The sequence below is a fragment of the Equus quagga genome, chromosome 2 (genome assembly GCF_021613505.1).
Source record: "Equus quagga isolate Etosha38 chromosome 2, UCLA_HA_Equagga_1.0, whole genome shotgun sequence".
NCBI lineage: Eukaryota > Metazoa > Chordata > Mammalia > Perissodactyla > Equidae > Equus > Equus quagga.
Window position 1 is genome coordinate 109,537,050 of NC_060268.1, and position 22,257 is coordinate 109,559,306.

A 22,257-nucleotide genomic window follows, 5' to 3' on the forward strand; every position below is an offset into this window, starting at 1 on the left:
GAAAAATATATAGGAATATATATAGGTGTAATACAATTCTAAAGAAAAGTAAAGGAATGATTACATTAAAGTCAGGATATAAATTACCTCTGAGGGAGACATACAGAATCCTTTTAAGTACAGGCATACCTCCTTTTATTGCACTTCATTTGACTGCACTTTGCAGATACTGTGTTTTCTTACAAATTGAAGGTTTGTGGCAACCCTTCATCGTGCAAGTCTATTGGTACCATTCTTCCAACAACATCTGCTCACTCAGTGTTTCTGTGTCACATTCTGGTAATCCTCGCAATATTTCAAACTTTTTATTATGATTCTATTTGTTACGGTGCTCTGTGACCAGAGATGTTTGCCATTACTATTGTAATTGTTTTGGGGTGCCATAAACCGTGTGGCAAACTTAATAAATGTGTGTGTTCTAACTACTCCACCGACTGGCCATTCCCCTCATCTCTCTCCCTCTCCTGAGACATTTCCATTCCCAGAGACACAACAATATTGAAATTTGACCAATTAATAACCCTACAATGGCCTCTAAGTTGTCAAGTGAAAGGAAGAGTTTCATGTCTCTCACTTTAAATCAAAAGCTAAAGCTTAGTGAGGAAGGCATGCCAAAAGCCAAGAGAGGACAAAAGCTAGGCTTCTTGCATCAAACAGTTAGCCAAGTTGTGAATGGAAAGGAAAAGTTCTTGAAGGAAATTAAAAGTGCTACTCCAGTGAACACACGAATGATAAGAAAGTCAAACAGCCTTATTGCTGATACAGCGAAAGTTTTAGTGGTCTGGATAGAAGATCAAACTAGCCACAACGTTCCCTGACATTGAAACCTAATCCAGAGCAAGGCCCTAACTCTCTTCAATTCTATGAAGGCTGAGAGAGGTGAGGAAGCTGCAGAAGAAAAGTATGAAGCTAGCAGAGGTTGGTTAATGAGGTTTAGGGAAAGAAGTCGTCTCCACAACATAAAAGTGCAAGGGGAAGCAGCAAGTGCTGATGTAGAAGCTGCAGCAAGTTACCCAGAACATCTAGCTAAGATAATTAATGAAGATGGCTGCAGTAAACAACAGATCTTCAATGCAGACAAAACCACCTTCCTCTGGAAGAAGACGCCATCTAGGACTTTCACAGCTGGAGAGGAAAAGTCAATGCCTGACTTCAAAACTCAAATGGACAGGCTGACTGTCTTGTTAGGGGCTAATGAAGCTGGTGACTTTAAGTTGAAGCCAATGCTCGTTTACCATTCCAAAAATCCTAGGGTTCTTAAAAATTATGCTGAATCTACTCTGCCTGTGCTCTACAAATGGAATAGCAAAGCCCGGCTGACAGCACATCTGTTTACAACATTGTTTACTGAATATTTTAAACCCAGTGTTGAGACCTACTGCTCAGAAAAAAAGATTCCTTTCAAAATATTACTGCTCATTGACAATGCACCTGGATACCCAAGAACTCTAATGGGGACATACAATGAGATACATGTCGTTTTTATGTCTGCTAACACAACATCCATTCTGCAGCCCATGGATCAAGGAGTAATTTCAACTTTCAAGTCTTATTTAAGAAATACATTTTGTAAAGCTATAGCTGCCATGGATAGTGATTCCTCTGATGGATCTGGGCAAAGTACACTGAAAATCTTCTGCAGAGGATTCACCATTCTACATACCATTAAGAAACTTAGGATTCATGGGAAGAGGTCAAAATATCAACATCAACAGGAGTTTGGAAGAAGTTGATACTAAACCTCATGGATGACTTTGAGGGGTTCAAGACTTCAACAGAGGAAGTAACTGCAGAAGTGGTGGAAATAGCAAGAGAACTAGAATTAGAAGTAGAGCCTGACGACATGACTGAATTGCTGCCATCTCATGATAAAACTTTAACAGGTGAGGAGTTGCTTCTTATGGATGAGCAAAGAAAGTGGTTTCTGGAGATGGAATCTACTCTAGTGAAAATGGTGTTAAGATTGTTGAAATGACAACAAAACATTTGGAGTATTACATAAACTTAATTGATAAAGGAGTGGCAGAGTTTGAGAGCACTGAATACAAGTTTGAAAGAAGTTCTACTGGGCGTAAAATGATATCAAACAGCGTCACATGCTACAGAGAAATTTTCATGAAAGGAAGAATCAATCAATGTGGCAAACTTCATTGTTGTCTTATTTTAACAAACTGCCACAGCCACCCCAACTTTAGCAACCACCATCCTGATCAGTCAGCAGCCATCAACATCGAGACAAGACCCTCCACCCGCAGAAAGATAACTTGCTGAAGGTGCAAATGGTGGTTAGCATTTTTTAGCAATAAAATATTTTTTAATTAAGGTATGTACTTTTTTGTAGACATAATGCTATTGCACACTTAAGAGAGTACAGTATAGTGTAAATATAACTTTTATATGCACTGAGAAACCAAAAACTTCACATCTTGTTTTATTGCAATATTTGCCTTATTGTGGTGGTCTGGAACTGAACCCACTAATCTCTTAAGTATTATCTGTTTATCATTGTGGTAGACATAACAATATTCATATTATTCTTATTCATTAAATTATATATAAATATTTTCCACATACTGTTCTGTATGTCTGATATACTAGAAAATTACGAAAAATGAACTTTAGAATATTTACAGTATTTGGTTTACAGAATGAGTTCATGTAAATATCCATTTGAAATAAGAGACAAAAACCAATTTCCATTACATTCAAAATCAATAAAAATCCAAACTCTCAAGTTATGAGAAATGTAAAATATTTTTACCGAGATACATTACTTTACTTCATCTGGAAGATCAGATTCCTGCCTTCCCTGCCAGTCAGATGAACTAAATCTCCCCCCTCCAGTCCTTATTATTTTTATTATTTGATAGTTACACTTCATTCTACCTTAAATATTGAATAATAATGCCATCATTAATGAGATCATAACAGATGTAATCAAGACAAGCAGAGGTTGGTATTCTTTACAAAAAATTCAGTATAATTTTATAGTCTGATATTGCACAACACAAACTACGCTTTACATGGTGACAGAAAAAATGGTACCTGAAAAAAATAGTAACAGTATTATAGCGTGAATATTAAATTTTAACTAAAATTTAACGGTGGCCTTTAGATCTACTAGTAACAGAAATATTTCTAAGCCTCAATCAATGGCTGATTTTAAGTAATAATAGAGCCAATAATTTGATTATGTCACTGAATTACCCTTATAGAATTTGATTTATAAAAACTAAAAACAAATACTTGCATACAATAAGGTGTTTGTTATGTTTACCTTGAAGTCCATTAAGGATAGAAGTTATTTCTATGGATTTAATATGAGCTGTATCAGAGTTTTTGGCATCAGTAAGATCCAGTTTGGACACCATTTCAGGAGATGGATTTGTCTGAAATGGTGGTTTTGACAACCGCCGAAGTTTACAGTTCTTAGGAGAATACTTTTCATCTTTGTCTTTTTCTTTGTCTAATTTATTCTAGGTTAAGAAAAAAGTTATCTCATGTTAGCCATAATTTATCATGAGGCATTTATTAGTAACAATGGTAATATTCATTTTTAACTCAAAGTTATAGAATATACTAGTAAATAACATAAAAAGAACATAAAAAGTCCCTCAAAACACCCAGAGATGATTTTTCAGTTATTTAACAAATACTGCAGGATGAGCAAAAAGTTTTTGCCTAATACTTATATTTTAATAGTGGAAATAAATTAGCAATCAAATAGGTGATTAAGACTAGCAAACCTCCACACTGCTAATAATTGGTTACAAATTCTTCAAAATTAAATCACAATAGGCTTAAATTAAATATTCATTAAAAAAAGAGAAACAATTTCAACCTAACAGTTTTACAACCTGTAACATTCACAATACAAAATGTTGGTTGGGAATGACAAAATTCCAAATATCTTTATTCAGTTGACAGCTGGGAGCTGTAAAGTGAAGTTGGGCCAATCTTCCTATCTCACTGATAAGTTAAGGTTTCAGGAAAAAATGAGAAATTTTCTCAAATTCTCTGTTTACAAATAGTTGAGCAGAGGCTAACTAATATATTTCCTAGAAACTTTTTTTTTTTTTAAAGATTTTATTTTTACTTTTTCTCCCCGAAGACCCCCGGTATATAGTTGCGTATTTTTAGTTGTGGGTCTTTCCAGTTGTGGCATGTGGGATGCCGCTTCAGCATGGCTTGATGAACAGTGCCATGTCCATGCCCAGGATCCAAACTGGCGAAACCCTGGGCCGCCGAAGTGGAGCGCGCGAACTTAACCACTTGGCCACTGGGCCGGTCCCCTGGAAACTATTTTTAAAACTTGTTTTTAAAATAATTTATAGGAAAAATAATTTATACAAACTCTCTAAGTGATGATGTAGAGCATGACACAGCAGTAAACAATTCTGAGGTCCTGTTATATAGTCAGACTACAGAATTTGAGCGAATAGTTTCACAATTTTTCCAAAGATGGTACATAGCTAGTATCCTTCTGGATACATAGAAAAGTTAATTCTTTACATTTTATAGATGTTTTAGGGTAGCAGTTCTCCAAGTGTGGACCCTGGCCCAGCAACATTAGCATCTTTTGGGAATTTGTTAGAAATGAAAACTCCTGGAACCAGACTCAGATCAAGTAAATCAGAAACCCTGGGGATGGCACCCAACAATCTGAGTTTCAAGTCCTCCAGGTGACTGTGATAGCCACTCAAGTGTGACTTAGGGCATCTGGGCTTAATTCTCAGAATGCATTGAGAAGGCTTATGTGTAGGAATACTACCACAACCTATCAATGATTAGTGCTTTTCCAATTTTTCTACTATTGCCAGCCGTTTCATCACTTCATTACTTTATACCAGAGGTCATAAGATACCATGCATTCTGAAGGCAGAAATAAGTCTACCTCACTCAAAAGTTCAAACATGGCTTTTAATGGCTGTCAGAGGACAGGCTTGAAAACAGTGGTTCTCAGAGTTAGATGAGATAGAGAGAGGGAGAAATGTACAATATCAAATATTTTCTAGGAAGCTTTTTCAAAATTCACATGCTTCTTCCCATATAACCAGCAATTTTAATATGCCTGGGAGGGGCCAAGAACTGAAATGAGAACTAAACAAATACTTACAAAAAGCTCCCCAGGTAACATTCTAATATTGCTTCCCCCACATCTACCCTATTTTTTACCTGAGAAATACTCCTCCTAAAATTCGCTTTGTGTAAGGAAATTGGCTTTTTGGTGCCACACGCACAAAATTCTTTCGGTAACCACAAACAATGTTAAATATAGCATGATTTCCACACTGTCCAATAAAGACCAGGAGTGAAGATGAAAAGGGGTTTGTGAAGAAGTCCTGAGCTGTAGCTACTAAGTTGCCATAACAAGACTTTGAAAACAGGGGCCTAATTTTACACTGAAAAAAGAATTACCTCTTTAGGGGAAAGTTTTCACTATGTGGGGCCACTAGGGTATCATTTAGCAGGAAAGTAAATAGCTCCTCACTTAGAATACAAAAATTGAAACTTTGGGGCTGGCCCCATGGCCAAGTGGTTAAGTTCGCGTGCTCTGCTTTGGCGGCCCAGGGTTTCACCAGTTCGAATCCTGGGCACGGACATGGCACCACTCATTAAGCCACGCTGAAGCAGCGTGCCACATGCCACAACTAGAAGGACCCACAACTAAAAATACACAACTATGTACCGGGGAGCTTTGGGAGAAAAAGGAAAAATAAAATCTTTAAAAAAAAAAAAAGAAAAGAAAATTGAAATTTCATGAGAACTATTAAACACCTCAACTATATATACCAAAGTATAAAAAAGCCATTAAAAAGATAAAAAAATATTCTAAAACCTAATTAATGGTCTACTTTCTAATAAAACATTAAAAAGATTTAGTCTTAGAACGAATAAGAGTAATTTTATCATACATAAAAGTAACATTAATTTCCACACAAGCTCATTAGTAGATTCCCCATGGTATCTATGTAGAGTGTGGCTAACAGGATCTTGTGAACATACTCTAAAGTCAGACAAAGACCAAGAGAAAAAGAAGAGTTGCAGATAGGTTCTCCTCTGCCATGAGATACCTCCTTTTTTCCTCTGAGTAGTTTACAGCTATTACAGTAACCCAGGGCTCCCGGCCACATCACTTTCTGGCTGCTAGCTGGAGACCACAGGGTGGGAGTGGGTTGAAATGGATGAGTGAAATCTGACTGAGTGGCCTTATACACCGTCGGAACAGAAAAAGCCTCAAAGATCATTTAGTACTGTTTCCAAAACGCCATTCCATAAACTGACAATATTAACTGCACTCAAATCTAGCTAAATTTGCTAGATAAACTGCCAAATCTAGCTCAATTTGCTATTTCAAGGACAACTCTACTAACACGCACACACACTTTATGCATCATTTTGAAGGAAAAGTTCTTAAATTAAGAGCTATGATGTTTAACAAAATAAGCACTTACCTTTATTTTCTTTCGATGTTTTATCTTTGGCACATTTTTATCAGCAGGTCTTACTATTTTATCTGCTTTAATCCATTCATCATATCTAAAATTAAAAGAAACTAATATAAATATGCAAAACACATATCCCAGAAGTAACTATGCCATATTAAAGAGAAACTCATAAGCAGAATCATAACATTCTAGAACTGAAAAAGGACCCTGGAGATCATTTAGTTCAACTCCTGGGCTCAATAAATAAAGCTACCAATGCCCAAAGAAAGAGATGAAGTGACTTGTCCAAGGACATCACATCAGCTACTGGCTGACCCAAGACTAGAAAACAAGATCTCTTGACCCCTAGACTAGCACTCCTTACTCTGCTACATGAAAGAGAAGCCAAATCTGTATATTAACTATTAAGAGAAATCACAGTATTTTCTATACTTTGTTTACTCTACTTTGTTTTGTTCTTAAGCAGCAAGTAGGCAATTTTATTTCTAGACAGATCAGGAAGCTAAGGCAATATGCTCCAGTTTTAAATGACATTGTGTGATAGAAGAACATAGTACTATAACTTATGGACAATGCAAAATCACCAAGAAAAAAATACCTTCTCATAAAATACTAGGAAAGCATTACTCCACCAAATTTTTCAGTATTCCGAGATTCCTACATGTACAGACAGCTAAAAGTCAACAGCTGTGATGACCTCTCCACTGACTGCAATAAAGCTATTTGTTTAAAGCAAAAAAGAAAAAGTTTATTTTTTATAAAAACTCAGCTGAAAGAATACTAAAAACAAATTAACCTCCTTTTATGTTCAAAAGTTACATACATTTATTCTGGAAAATGGAAAACTCACAGACATTTTTAGCTTCAGAACATGAACAAGAAAATGAGCTTTTAAATTAAAACGTCCTCATTATTGGAAGTACTAAATGAAGTAATAAAGGCCCTAAGTCAGGAAGTAAATGACTTGGGTCATTACATGACTAATCAATTATATGCTTGCTCTAGAGGAGGCCTGGAAAGCATCTGTAACAACTCCCAGGCAGAATCTTACTGCTGGTGCAAACTACTGACTGCAATAAAGCTGAGGGCTCAACCTCATACAATGGGTTATGTTTGTAGCTTCTGGAAGCTGCTGAGGGCCACAATGATAATTAGAGAGAGGGAGGAAGAAATGGAATGAGTTCTAGGAAATCTCTTCCTAATCCCTGCTAACTAGTTATGTGGCCCTGATCAAGCCTTTCTCAGCATCAGATTTAGTTTATTCCGCAGAAAATAAGACATTAAAAAATAAAATAAAAAATAAAACTGCATACCATATACGGGGTTTTTTCCTTAAAGATTGGCCCTGAGCTAACATCTGTTGCCAATCTTCTTTCTTTTCTTTTCTTTTTCTTCTTCTCCTCCCGAAAGCCCCTCAGTACATAGCTGTGTACTCTAATTGTAGGTCCTTCTAGTTGAGCTATGTGGGACGCTGCCTCAGCATGGCTTGATGAGCGGTGCTAGGTCTGCATCCAGGACCTGAACCGGTGAAATCCTGGGCCGCCGAAGCAGAGCACGCGAACTTAACCACTCGGCCACGGGGCAGGCCACTGATTTTTTGAGGATTAAATATATGATAAGTACTTTGAAAAGTTTTAAAGCAAATATTATTCTTCTACTAAACACATTTTTTTTGGTATTTATACTGACACAGTAGCCCCTACCTATGTATTTACAGTGTTTTTAATTTTCCCACTAATACTGAAAATTGCATATGCTTGAGAAGACAGCTCCTTCCAAAACTGGAGCGAAGATGGAGAATGAACCGATAATATCTCCGCCCTCTGCAAAGTTGAATGTGAATTCCTAGAAGTTGCTCTTATTTGAATATAGTTATGGAAATCAATGCTATGTACTTTGTTTAAAAGAAAACAAATAAGCTTTCTAGTTTCTTATGAGATAAACTGAAGATAGTTCATGATGGTTACGTGTAATGTCAAAGTAAATTAAACAAAGACATAATAGTTTTTTACCTTTCTTAACCAAAGACTATCCGTTACGTAGTTAGTTTTATAATACCAGACATCTTTACTAGCGATAAGAATACTACTCAGTTCAACTTGGGTTTTTGACATGAATTATACTTCAAATTAGGGTAAAACAGCAGCTTTCAATTTACAACTGCCACCACAATATTGTACATTTGTATATTTTACATGGAGCACCAAACACATCAAACAAGCAAAAAACAGTTACTGCCTCCATAGTTAAAGTGTTCACTGTGATAAAGTAAGATTTCTTTATGACTCAGAAATAATGTATGTTGCTTAAATCTCTTAGGAACAAGGCAGAAGGAACATATACATAAAAAAAATAATGGCTACTCAGTATGGTACAAGCTGATGCCCACTGTCTAAGATCCACCAGTGTACAGATGTTATATGATAATCATTTTCTCCTCCTCTCAATTATAAAGTGAGGATGGTATGAGAGGACTAGTTATCAGAGGAATTTAAGTAGTGAGTATGGATGTGGAAAGACTGTTGGACCAGGCAGGAAACAAGACAAATTCTGGAATTAGATGAAATAAACTACATCTAAAATATCTGAATAGTAATACTTAAACACTACGGTCTTACCATTCTAGATAACAATTTTATTTTAAAATTACTGAATATTCTGTATGGTTTTAGGAGAGTCCTTGGAAAATTCTTTAGATATGTTTCCTACTGGAGTAATTACATGGTAACTTATGGTTCTATAAATATTAGCTAATATTATGACTCCTTTATTATTTGCCTCCTTCCATTCTTTCTCAGCGCTTTTTGTTTGTTTGGGCATTCCCTTTTTCTGACACTATTCTTTTAGATTTTTTCTATTCTCAGCCAGATTTATGCCCTCTTTTTATAAAACATAATATTGTTATTGTTATAATAGCATTTAGAACTAGAACATGCTTGGAAAACCTATCAATTAATTTCTTTCACAGATTAAAAAACACAAACGATGGAAGCGAATTGACCTTGCAAGCTATAGGCCTGCCAGAAAGCACTATGCAGAGTTAGAAAAGAACGGGAAATGGACTGCCTGTTAAAACAGTGTAATACCAGATGATGGTAGAGGGGACATGCAGGTCCTGTTGAGAGTAAGCACAGAGAAGAGTAACAGATCAGCAACTGAAAAAACCTCATTAAAAATGCACAGTATGAACTAACCCATGATAAGGGTGAAAATAATGTGTGAGAATTTTGGTTGAGGGAGCTTCTTCAAATTACAAATGCCCTTACTAAACAGAGGTTGAAGATATTTCAAAACTTAATGAGGTACTAAATAGCACTTCAGTTGCCTGATTAATCCTTACAAGGAAAAAAAAGATGATCAGAATATAAACTGCTCTAACTAACCACTGTATTTTAAAAATAGGAAATGTTCTTTCCCTTTATGTAAATTACTCATTACAGTGTTATTCAAGTGTTCTTTCTATTTTCCTTACAGAATACTTTCAAAGAACAGAAAGAATAGAAACACAAATTCAGGTGGGAAAAAAACAAAAGCTGGCGCCAAAAAGAATATCAACATTTCCTACAGACATTAAATTATATAAGAGCTAGACCAACTTAATTTTGATTTTACTAGTGCCAGTTAATTTAAATAAAGGAAGCAATATTAGAGGGTCAAGATCTCTGATTCCCTACCAAATACCAAGTATAAAGACTTGAATGAGGGGAATTTAGTTCGAACTACAAAAAAAAAGCTGCAGTTGATCCTGTTTATTCTATATAAACTTAAGACTTTTTATACAGTATGTTGAATATATATTAAAAGAGACTACAACACATTTACTTTAGGTATAAGAGATAAGAAAGTAGTCCATGAAGATAGAAAATGGGAAAGTTTAGCTCAAACTTAAGTATCTTAAATGCCATAAAAATTGAAATTACTGGGAAGTGGCAAACAGCAGAAAATTGCAGCTAAGAAATAGAAGACCATAAAACATTTCTCAGTTTCTCTCTGGGGTATCAAATAGGATAGCCATTCATCCCTCAAAATACATTCTTAAAGAATACAAAATCTTAACGAAGTCAAATACAAAATTTTTGGTTTTAAAATGCTTCTAGTCCTTTTCTTTCATTCTTTTTTTTTCAGGGAAAGATTAGCCTTGAACTAACATCTGTTGCCAATCTTCCTCATTTTTCTTCCTTCCCCAAAGCCCCAGTACATAGTTGTATACCCTAGTCGTAAGTTGTTCTAGTTCTTCTATGTGAGCAGCCACCATAGCATGGCAACTGACAGATGACTGGTGTGGTTCTGCAACCGGAAGCAAATCAGGGCCACCAAAGCAGTGAGCACCAAACTTTAACCACTAGGCCATCAGGGCTGGCTCTCTAGTCCTTTTCTCAGACATCCCCAAATATACAGACAAGCTGTCCTTCCTTCAGCTACAATGGTTATCCCTGCACAGGGGCTCTCCAATATTCCTGACTCTGCTTTAAGTACCATAGAGGAAATCAAGACATTAGAACACATATTTTGATGAGGTCTCTCTACTGTGTAGGAAGAACCCTATTTAACAGCTATTTAGGGAAGAGGTCTTCAGAGAAACCACTTTATTGTTAAATACCTAAATTTCTCTGTAAGGATAGCAGGCCTGTTGCTGTCAGCTATCACGTTTGGTGATAAGGTAGCTTGAGAACTAGGAGAGAAATTTAAGCTAAGCGGTTGGCCTACGAGCAAATGACTAGCAATTTTAGATACAAGCAACAGAGTTTTATGAGACTGTCTGAGGAAAACCAGGTAGTTTGGATTACTGATATAAACTATCCCGTCTTTAACTGAACTTTACCTTTAGAAACTATTAACAGAAGAGAGTAACTGGCCTCTTCGTGAGAAAAGGAAATATAGTTTGCCAGGGCACAAAGAAAAAAGGATTACCAAATTCTTCCATTTAAAAACAAATATCAAAAAACAAATATTGAAACAAATATTAAAAACAAATATTTAAAAAATATTAAAACAAATACTAAAAACAAATACTGAATTAGAAAATTAAGACTAAGTCTATTAGCGACTAGACCATACCTTTTCAATTCAGTTATCAATAGTTCATTGTAATTGATGCATGGAATCCAGACAATATCTTATCTGATATTTAACTAAAGAACTAAGGAAAATATTTTCAAAGTATATATATGACTTATCTCAGAATATTTTTACTGAGATCATCTAATATTCAACTAATGGGACAAACATGAAAGAACAGATGCATGAGCAATTCCATTAACTTCTAAAAGTCTGCTCCCTGATCTATATAAAATGAAGGAGCTGGGCCAGATGATCCCCAAAACGAAAAATTATATGAAACTCCAAGACTAAAAGTATGCATGTGGGCCTATTCACTCAACAAATACTTCTGAGGTACCTATCATGTGATAGGTTCTGTGCTGGGCACTAGGCATTCAGCAACGAATGCAGCACAGCTCCTTCCTGCAAGGAGCTTACAATTTAACAGAGAGCAACACTAAGTAGTAATTACAAAAGTAACAGTACAAACCTTCTGATCTTCTGAAAGAAGAAGCCACATAAATATTTGAATTTTTAAAATGTGTTGAATTAATATATTTATACAAAGCTAGAAGGAATCATTCAGAGACCATAGCATGCTTGCTCTCACCAGAGAAAAGCAGTTCTAAAAAGAAAGCTTTATGATTTTTGTTTGGATCTGTTGGCAAATCATCCAAGAAATCATTCAGCAATAATAAAAGTGGAAAAGAATGTTAGTCAACCAGACATAAGGTACCAAAATGGTTACTGTGCCCACAACAATTCAGATTTTGGTTCTTCTTAAACCCAACTAAACCATTTTCAAAGAAATATTATCAGCATGTATTAATAGATACCCAAAAGACATAATCTTAGAGATTGAAAAAAAATTACATGGAGAATAAAGATATTTTAAAACTAATTTCATAAGCAAAACCAAACTGACTTAATACTTAAAAACTATGTGAAATATGTATATAGATTATTAAAAAAGATACAATTTAATAGCCACTCATTAATTTAAGTAAAATGTTAGAATCATTTGTATTTTGTTTTCTGTAATGGATAGATTCATTTAATAACTGCTAAACAATACGTATTTTATGTCTTGCCTATCTATACACAAAAAAGTTAATATATGCCACATAACTAACAACTTTTAAAAAGCTCACATCTAAAGTGGAAATTTAGGCTATCTTAGTAAGGAAAGAATTTTTCGCTCTTAAGAAAATATGAGGAAAAAAAAGCATGACATTGTAATAGGAAAAAAGACAAAGTCATGATGAAAAGCAGTACTACTTATTATTTACTATAAACTTTACAAGCAAGGTTATTGATATTTACGAATTTTCTATAACAATCTCAATTTATGCATATTTTTAATCTAAGAGAATATCTAAAGCAAAATTTATGAAAAGACCCACTGAACACAATTTAACGCTTTTAGTCATATACTTAAGATATAACAAAACAAAAAGTATTATTGAAAAAATAAAATTCTAAGCCTGCTATTAACATTTCATATTTCCAGTTCATATAACACTATTAAATCCACAAAGACATAGGAATGGTGTTCATGATAACAAAGAAGATAACAGTAGAATGACAGAAACATGAATAATCATATTTAAGATTTGACACAAACAGTGCAAGGGAATGGTATATAATTTTATCAATCAGGTTTCCTAGAGAATTTAGCTCTGTAAAATAAAACAAAGGCATAGTCTTGGGGCAGAGGTAATATGTAATGTTAAGAATACATCACAGAGAATTGTACCAGGCTTATAAAGACCACTGCAAATGGTTAACAATTGTGGCACTCACTGTATTTTGTGATGCAGATAATAACTTTTAAAAGTACTCCCCCAAAGATTACTTTATTAATATTTGATAAGTTGAGGGGATCAGTATTTGTGCACATTTAGAGAAATATACTGATGTACCTGCTAATCGACAAAACTACCAAATGGAACAGATCCAGGTTTCTATTTTACACTAAATGTACCTGATAATCTAAAAAAACCACTGAATGAAACAGGCCCAGTTTAGTTAACACTCTACGTTGCATACACAAAGAAAGAAAGCCCATCTGAGTGCAAAACTACCTGAGTTATTAATCTTTTTTCACAAAGGAAATAAAAGGAAATGTTTCTTTTCACTTGCACTGAAAAATTAGTCAACTCAAAAATCACTGTTTTTAAGTGAAAATTATTTTTATGTTCACCTTATTCACTGCTTTTAAGCTCTGTTTAAAATTTCTTTACATGTAGGACTGTCTGATACAAAATTTTTGCATGCTGCAAAAGAATTTTTCACATGAACAGTAGCATACAGCCCTTTGAGTGCCACAGTTACTTTTTAATTTTAATATGCTTTATACCATAAACATGACTGAATAGGTTAGGAGACCGTGACAAAAGGGTCTGTGAAGGTGAGAGTTTGGAGAAGACAATAGGGAGGTATCAAGAAAAGAAGAATGACATTCAGGAGAAGGTGCATGCAAGGGACTAGGAAGGCTTGGTGAAAAAGACAGGGGCAGTATTTCCTTTCTCCTCCTTAAAACAAATTTGTAGATATTTACTTGGAAACCATTGTCAAATGGTCTTTATTTACAGTTCTTTAACTTTCACACTATAGAAATAAAGCAGATAATTTCCTAGAGTACCTTGCTTTCCTTTCTATTAATTCCAGAATAATTATTTCAAAGCATATGAGTTGAACAACTCCGTAATCTTTTATCAATATTCCTAAATCCAGTGGCATATACAATGAAAGTATGGCAGGGACCAGATTACATGGAAGGAAAGGAAAAAAAAGGAGAATGTAGAACATCCAAGAGAAGGAAGGAATAGAGAAATTAAGCTGGAAAGCTACATAAAAATTTTTAAAGGGAAAAAAGAGGACATAGAGTAGAAGGAAAATCACAGGATATGCGCATTTCCAATCAGATTCATTCCAGTCTCTTACTCTCAACTCTATTTTGGCTGCTAATTAGGAGATGGGCTCTGGATATGACCCAAAAAGGTCCTAAGAAAGAAGTGACTACCATAATCATATATAAAAATTAACTCAAAATGGATAAAAAACAAATATTAGAGCTAAAACTATAAAATTCTTAGAAGAAAACATGGGGGAAATTTTCATAACACTAGATTTGGCGATGTTTTCTATGATACAACACGAAAAGCACAGGCAATAAAGTGAAAATAGATAAACTGGACTTCATCAAAATTAAACACTTTTGTACATCAAAAGACACTATCAAGAGAGTGCAAAGATAATTCTGTGGGTTCACAGAATGGTAAAAAATATCTACAAATCATATATCTGTTACAGGATTAACATACAGAAGATATGAAGAACTCCTACAACAACAAAAAAACAACCGATTCAAAAATGGGCAAAGGGCTTGAATAGACATTTCCCCAAAGAAGATACACAAATGGCCAATAAGTACATAAAAATGCTCAACATCACTAGTTATTAAAGAAATGCAACTCAAAACCACAACAAAATACCCACTAGGTTAGCTATAACAAACATTTTTTAAAAATGGAAAATAATGAGTGTTAATGAAGACATGGAGAAATTGGAACCCTAATACATTGTTGGTAAGAAGTAAAATGGTGCAGCCTCTGTGGAAAACAGTTTCACAGTTCCTCAGAAAAGTTAAACAGTTACCACGTATAAAAGAATCAAGAATCTCCAGTGAGAGAGCCAGGCTGGTTCTGTCCCAATCCCCCATTTGACTCTATATTCCATGGGTATTACTTTTATAAACCAGGCCCTTTTATTTGGATTTTAACTTCTGCTCTATTTCCATTTTGTTGTTCGGAGGTAAAATTTAGTTCAATATTCACTTACCAGTTACCAATTGCCAGGGATATACTGTTCTGGATGTGGCGAAGGATATTAATGGAATGAATATGGAATTGGGATTTTTTTTTCATGTTTTAGAATTAAACACTTTCATAATGTGAAATAATGTGGTCATGATGTAGAAAGCTTGAACAATGACAAAAACAATTTACCCACAGTCCTAGGTGGAAGTTATATTCTAGGGGTCAAATTCTTTTGGCTCCAAAAAATAATTTAGAAAAATTCAGTATCAGAAAAGTGACTCAAATTAGACTGAGAAAATACGAATAGAACGTAAAAGAAGTTAAAATGTGTTATCAGAAGGATAAAAGAAGGGAACAATTAGAAGGGAGAAAACACACAAACATGAAGTACGAGACAAAAAATAGGATAACTGAAGGATGGTTTCTTCATTTTGAGAAAGGGAGAAAAGGAAAGTAAATAAGAGAAACACTTGCAGCTGCAGCAGCTGGAACCGAAGTGAAAAGTATCATGAAAGGAGCAATCAATTGGGTCAAGTTCCACCAATAAGACAAGTAACAAGAGGTCAAGAAATAAGGATGGAATTCAGGTAGATGGGGTCACTGGTGACAATTTCGGAAGCATGGTGGGGGCAAAAGCCTTACTGGAGTGGGTTTATACAAAAACAACAGGAGAGAAACTGGAATACAAGTGTAGATAACTCAATTACTTTTGCTGGATGGAAATGGAGCAAAGAAATGGTACAGTAGGAGAAAGCAGAGGAAAGCTCAAGTGAATTTTCTTTGAGATGGGAGAAATAGTGCAGGTCCATATGTGGATGGGAATGATTAGGCGAGAAACCGACAATAAAGAGAAAAAAGGGGAGAATTTCTGGGCCCATGTCTCTGACTTAGGCAAGAAGGTACAGCAATTAGAAGACTGGCTTTAGATAATAGCATGCATGTTTACCTATGGCTAAAAATAAGAAGGCAGACAAACTGGCAACAGATGCAGGTAAGAAGGTAGAAGTAGTGGAAGTCTGTAGAAATTCTCATTTCAATTCTTCAATGAGGTAAGAAGCAAGGTCACCAGATGAAAGTGAGGATGGGGAAGAAATGCTGGGGATTTGAGAAGATAAGAAACAGTATGAAAAAAAGAAAAAAATTTCTGTAACTATGGATGGTGATGGATGTTAACTAGACTTACTGTGGTGATCATTTTGAAATATATACAAGTATCAAATCATTATATCGTACACCTGAAACTAACATATTGTATGTCAAGTATACCCCAATAAAAAAAATTAGTAATAAAATAAACACTCCCTTAAAAAAAAAAAAAACAGTATGAAACAGTCTTCTAACAAAGTAGGAGAGTGAACAGGAGGAGGACATATAGTACCCACTTGAGGTTCACAGTCACAAATTTAAAATAACAACAGGCGGTGTGGTTCTCCAGCCAAAATGAGCTGCACAGGTCTTAGATTTAATTAGGATTCTTGTGGTATTGTTAGGAGAGTACTACAAAGCAACAAAGAGCAGCAAAGAGCGTGGAAGTCAAAAGAAATGATTATAACAAGTGATCGAAGAATGTAAGCAACATAAGGAGAGGCTTGCAGGCATCAGAGGAGATAGGTGCTAGGACTAATGGGTTGTAAATCCTGGTGGGGTAACTCCTTTGCCTGGAAAATAAATTCCTAAATAGGGACCATTTCTTTGTATCTAAAGTGCCAACCACAGTATTTGGCACATAGATGTTAAACTTATGTTTGCCAAATAAAGGAATAATGTCTGATAAAAAGCAGCTGAATGTTCGCATTTGTCTGAGAAAGCTTTTTACTAGTCCTCTCCCCAATTCCCTCCAAGGATGACCCAATTTGCTTACAAAAATAAGACATTTTTAAAATAAAATTCACTTTTATTTCAAATAATACATTTAAGTATAATTTATCTATTTTGTTTTCTATAACTTGTAATATGGAATAGAACTGTTGTTACTTAAGAGTTTTACAGCTGAAATGTTACAGTGTCTCTTTTGTCTTTCTCTTTTACTTAAGGGTAATCCTTTTACACAGTTGGTGATCCTCAATATAAAAAACAGTAATATCCTTATCAAATTACCAACTCCTTGATTATGGAAAGCCAAACTGGAAATGAATGGAGAAAAATAAATCAGTATCAATACATAATAAAATACTGATGTATTTTAAATCCCATGTGAAGTAATCTAAATAGTTCCAATACACTTGTTGTATTAATAAACAAGAAAAGCCATTATTGGACAAGGATAAATCCAACACATTTAACAAAGTTTATGGCAGGTGAATTTCAACATGTAACTTTATTTTTAAAAAATCAATCCCACATTAAGGCATGACTTAGAAACTTGAGAATGAAAAGGAGCAATAACTAATGATACTAAAATCTTCTATAAAATATTAATATCACCAAGAGAAATTAAAACAAATATAACAGAGAGCCTACTATTAAAAACTACTTATACGTTTTTAAAATGTATGGAGATATATTTTTTAAAAGAAAAAAGTACACACTAAGATAGTGACCTTATCTTTCTACTTATATGTATTTTTCCAGTTTTCTAGATTGAATGCTATTTTTAGAAGAGTTAAAAAAATTTATAAAAAAGCAATGACTTATTCAAAGTGACCTAGTAATCTCTATATTGTTGTACAATAGTTTTACATATGGTCACCATATCTGAAAAATTCTATAGCAATATACCATTTATAAGCCATTATGTCTTTCAGGATCCTCAGTTCTGGCTATTTCCAGTAAATTTGATGTAAGCATGTAAAAATGTCCCTTTTTTCCCCATCGTAATAGTAAAAACAAATTGGCCCAAACACTATCCTTTGTGTAACAAAAATTAACATTTTTAAGTTGTGAAGTAGGGTTATAAATGAAATTTATATTAACGTAAGGTTTATACAGCACTTTAGAAAAAAGGAAAAAAGTAAAAATTACAAGAAAAACAGTATTTTTTTAACTAAGATATTCTTATTTTAAGAAAAATCTGTTCGCTGGAAAATGATGTTTCGGATCAAACAAAACTCAAATAAATAGCTCCATACAAAATTTCCTAAATTGCTATTGCAATGAGTGACTGCCACTGAATATAAAACTATTTTCATGAACCTCCATGCATAAATCTTCACTACTAATTTCACCTCTCTTAAGTGTAAATTCAGAGATGAAGCTGAAGATCCCCAAAATAACAGGAAAATAATTGTAGAGCCGATGAGGATTTGTTGCAGTCCTCATTAGATTAGCTTCAGATATGAAGGAACAGTAAAAGTCATAATTATTGCTTATTCATCAATTAGACTGGTTATTACTGAAGAGAGAAATATGAATACTGTTAGGTTGACTATAAGAATATTAACTGCTTAATCTATTGAAGCACAGTTGTTTTCTCTATGATGCTGTAGTGTGTAGAGATCCACCCTAAAGGTCTTCATCAAGACGGTAAGTTTTCTTCTTCTGAAAGTTCACACCATACAAATACTTGAGTTGTCAGGAGTAGATGGCATCCTTCTCAGTAACACAAGCATGTCCTGTTGTACTAGGTCTCATTTTCCTTCCTCTATTATTAAAAACTTAAATGCCTCAATTTAAAATCTTTCCTTACCTTACTAAATCCTCTCACCAATTTCAAAGCTAAAATACTGGACATTCTTTCTACGCTCCAAAATCCAAGTGCTCCTAGGATAGGATTATTCTTTCCCTTAGTCAATCTCAAGACAAAAAGTTGTATCTTTTTTTTTGGTGAGCAAGATTGGCCCTAAGCTAACATCTGTGCCAATCTTCCTCTATTTTTTGTATATGAGATGCCATGTGTACTTGCACACCCAGGATCCAAACCCGCGAACCCTGGGCCACCAAAGCAGAGTGCACGAACTTAACCACTACGCAACCAGTCTGCCTCCAGAAAGTTGTATCTTAATTGCAGAATTTTATGAATGTCTCAATTCTTACACCTACTAAGCCTCTTCTGTTTAATGTGACAATTAATAGAAAATAATTAAGCCTTGATTACAGTGAAAGTTGGAGAACACCTAAATACCAACCATTTGTCACAGAATTTAAAGCATTATTATGAAGGCCACTAGAAAAACTACCTTGTTACATAAACTAGCAAAATAACTGGGAGAGAAGAAGTGAAAGGAGAGGTAAAAGATGATGCGGCTCTTATCTATCTTGTGGGCATTACTTGTAATTATTAATTTTTGCTGATTCAATTTTTTCCTTCCTTTTTTTGAGGAAGACTAGCCCTGAGCTAACATCCGCCACCAATCCTCTTTTTTCTTTTTTGTTTGCTGAGGAAGATTGGCCCTGAGCTAACATCCGTGCCCATCTTCCTCTACTTTATATGTGGGACAACTGCCACTGCAAGGCTTGATAAGCAGTGCGTAGGTCCGAGCCAGGGATCAGAATCTGCGAACCCCAGGCTGCCAAAGCAGCACACACACACTTAACCACTACACCACCAGGCCAGCCCCTCCTTCCTGTTTTTAAACTAACATACTCAATATTTACATTCACATCCTAGGCAAAAGTGGAACTTCCTCTATATTTATATTTAATAAGATCATTTAGTAAGATCAAAATGATTAAATATCAAAGACTGGGCAAAATATTCTTACAGTAGCTATATCTGAGATTTCAAGTATCTTCCTTTGAACAAGATGATTAATAGCCAGCCCTTCAAGTGAGGAAAATCATGTGGCAAGAGGTAGCATAAAAACCAACAGCCAAAAGGATAAATTACACATGATGTTAAAAGTGATATCTGGAAAAGCTTATGTTTCAGGACAACACTGATGATAGGTATTCTTGAAATTCAATATTTTGTTAGTCTTGCTCATTAGAAATAATAAAAAATAAGTCCTAAACAATAACTCCTGAATATTTCCTTATGACTTGAGTTGCTATTTTCCCAACCTTCAGAATGGATCAGAATTGTACTTTTCTCTAAATAAGAAAGGTAATCAGATTAGGCATGCTTCTAGAGCATCCTATTCCTGCAAAAGGACAACACAAAATGTACTTTTAAGAAACAGAGAGTATATTCTTTTTTAAGAAACAGAGAATTTGAGATGATGTTTTCTTAATAACTTCCCAAACCACAGAATACAATTTAAATATAAAGCACGAGAACTGTATTCCTCCTTGAAGACACTAGGCACATCATCGCCACTTCAAACTTTCATAGTTAACTTTTGAAGGGCTACAACTCTATCATAGACTATTATTTCAAACATAATTATCAAACACTCCAAAATAAATTAAGTTTTTCTTAAAAGATGTCTAAATGATCAGATTCCAAAATTGGCTTGCCAATTTTGGATAAAATTCAAACACAAAATTTCTTTGGATAAACCAAAAGAAACTTGTGTAAGAAAAAGACAAGTTATTGAACACAATCTAAAACCAAACCTCAGTCTTGCCTTTCACTTCCCTAGGTTAGTAGCAGTCAGAAAGTGCACTCTATTTTAGTCAAGCAGACTTGCTTACATTTCAACTATATTGTTTCAAACATATAAATTTCTGAGGTTTCTGAACAAGGCTGTAATGCAAGAGGTGTTAATGAGGAAATGAGGCCTTCCTGAAATAGCTAAAGCTTCTTAAGAAATCAGTTTTAAAACCCCTGCCTTCTAAAGGAAAAAAATGTGATGACTTAAGCAGATTACAAAGAAGAGGCTTCTGTGGCAAGGTAGTTGAAAATGTAAGAGAGCAAGAAGCCTGATAATTGTGTGTAGACATCAAGAAGCTCAAATCTTTTTTATCTTTTCAAGAGATTTTTCTATCCTTTCACCAATAATGTTGCCTCTATCAATCTACATTTATAACATAAAAATCAATTATGTAGACTTCAGTTTTCTAGACACTAAGGATATCTTCTAAATATTGAAAACAGTAAGTAGGAAGTCACTAAGCGAGGCATTTACATGCTAAAAGCTACATATTTTTTATATGGTACTATCATCTCAATTAGAAAACTACTAAGTCTGTAATTCGTTAATCAAATTTTAAAATAGAAAATGATTTTATAAGTGTTTTTAGGTAGTAATCACTAGCTAAAACTCAAGTTACCTCACATTCCATCCGCAGTAATGCACCAAGTAAAGGACCTCTCCACCTTCGACATCAGAATCTTTAATACTAGCTTCATACATTTTTTGATTTTTCCCTCGTCCATACCGCACTTGGACTTTCATGCCTGGTGGATAGCATTCAAATTCCTCTTCCTCATTGTTGTCATCATCATCTTCATCCTCTTCCTCCTCCTCCTCCTCCTCTTCTGCTTCTTCATCATCTTCATCTTCTTCTTTATTCATTTCATCTCTTGAAAGGTTTAAAAAATCGCAGTTAATAAAAGATACTTCATAAGCTTTTCAGTTGCAAACCACATAAACTGATAAAAATCGTGGCTGTGAGTGTTCCGGGTACAGCAGGTTCCATGTGTACAAAATTCTCTGAGTTTCAATTTAATATTAAAAACTAAAACTGTATAAGATGACCATGGTTACAGAAAAATGCATTTAGAGAAAATGAAGCTTGAAAAACAAATGCATTAAAGAAAATTTCCAACAGCCAGAAGAACAGAAGTTGTGCTGAAGAGCGAGAAACTAGCAAGTCTGACTGTAATAATTTTCTCATGTTTTATTATAAAAGTGTGTTAGGGGCCAGCCCCATGGCCAAGTGGTTAAGTTCGTGCACTCTGCTTCGGTGGCCCAGGGTTCTCCAGTTTGGATCCTGGGCATGGACCTACCTACACACTCTCATCAAGCCATGCTGTGGCGGCATCCCACATAGAAGAACCAGAATGACTTACAACTAGGATACACAACTGTGTACTGGGGCTTTGGGGAAGAAAAAAAAGGAAGAGTGGCAATAGATGTTAGCTCAGGGCCAATCTTCCTCACTCGAAAAAAAAAAAAAGAAAAGGA

General features: G+C 34.7%; 1 protein-coding gene across 6 annotated transcripts in view; it reads right to left on the reverse strand.

Annotated features, from left to right (window-relative positions):
- ARID4B (AT-rich interaction domain 4B) overlaps positions 1–22,257 on the reverse strand; it is a 148,843-nt gene that overhangs the window by 20,888 nt on the left and 105,698 nt on the right. For 4 of the 6 annotated variants that reach the window (XR_006887387.1, XM_046652159.1, XM_046652158.1 and 1 more), the window contains exons 17-19: positions 21,401–21,652; positions 6,456–6,540; positions 3,278–3,476 (exon numbers count right to left, since the gene is read on the reverse strand). Coding sequence is in view for 5 of the 6 variants with exons in the window: in XM_046652159.1 (XP_046508115.1) it covers positions 3,278–3,476; positions 6,456–6,540; positions 21,401–21,652 (536 nt within the window). In the remaining variant the exon portion in view is untranslated. The remainder of the gene's footprint in view (positions 1–3,277; positions 3,477–6,455; positions 6,541–21,400; positions 21,653–22,257) is intronic. The other 2 variants (XM_046652160.1, XM_046652161.1) reach the window with 2 other exon arrangements.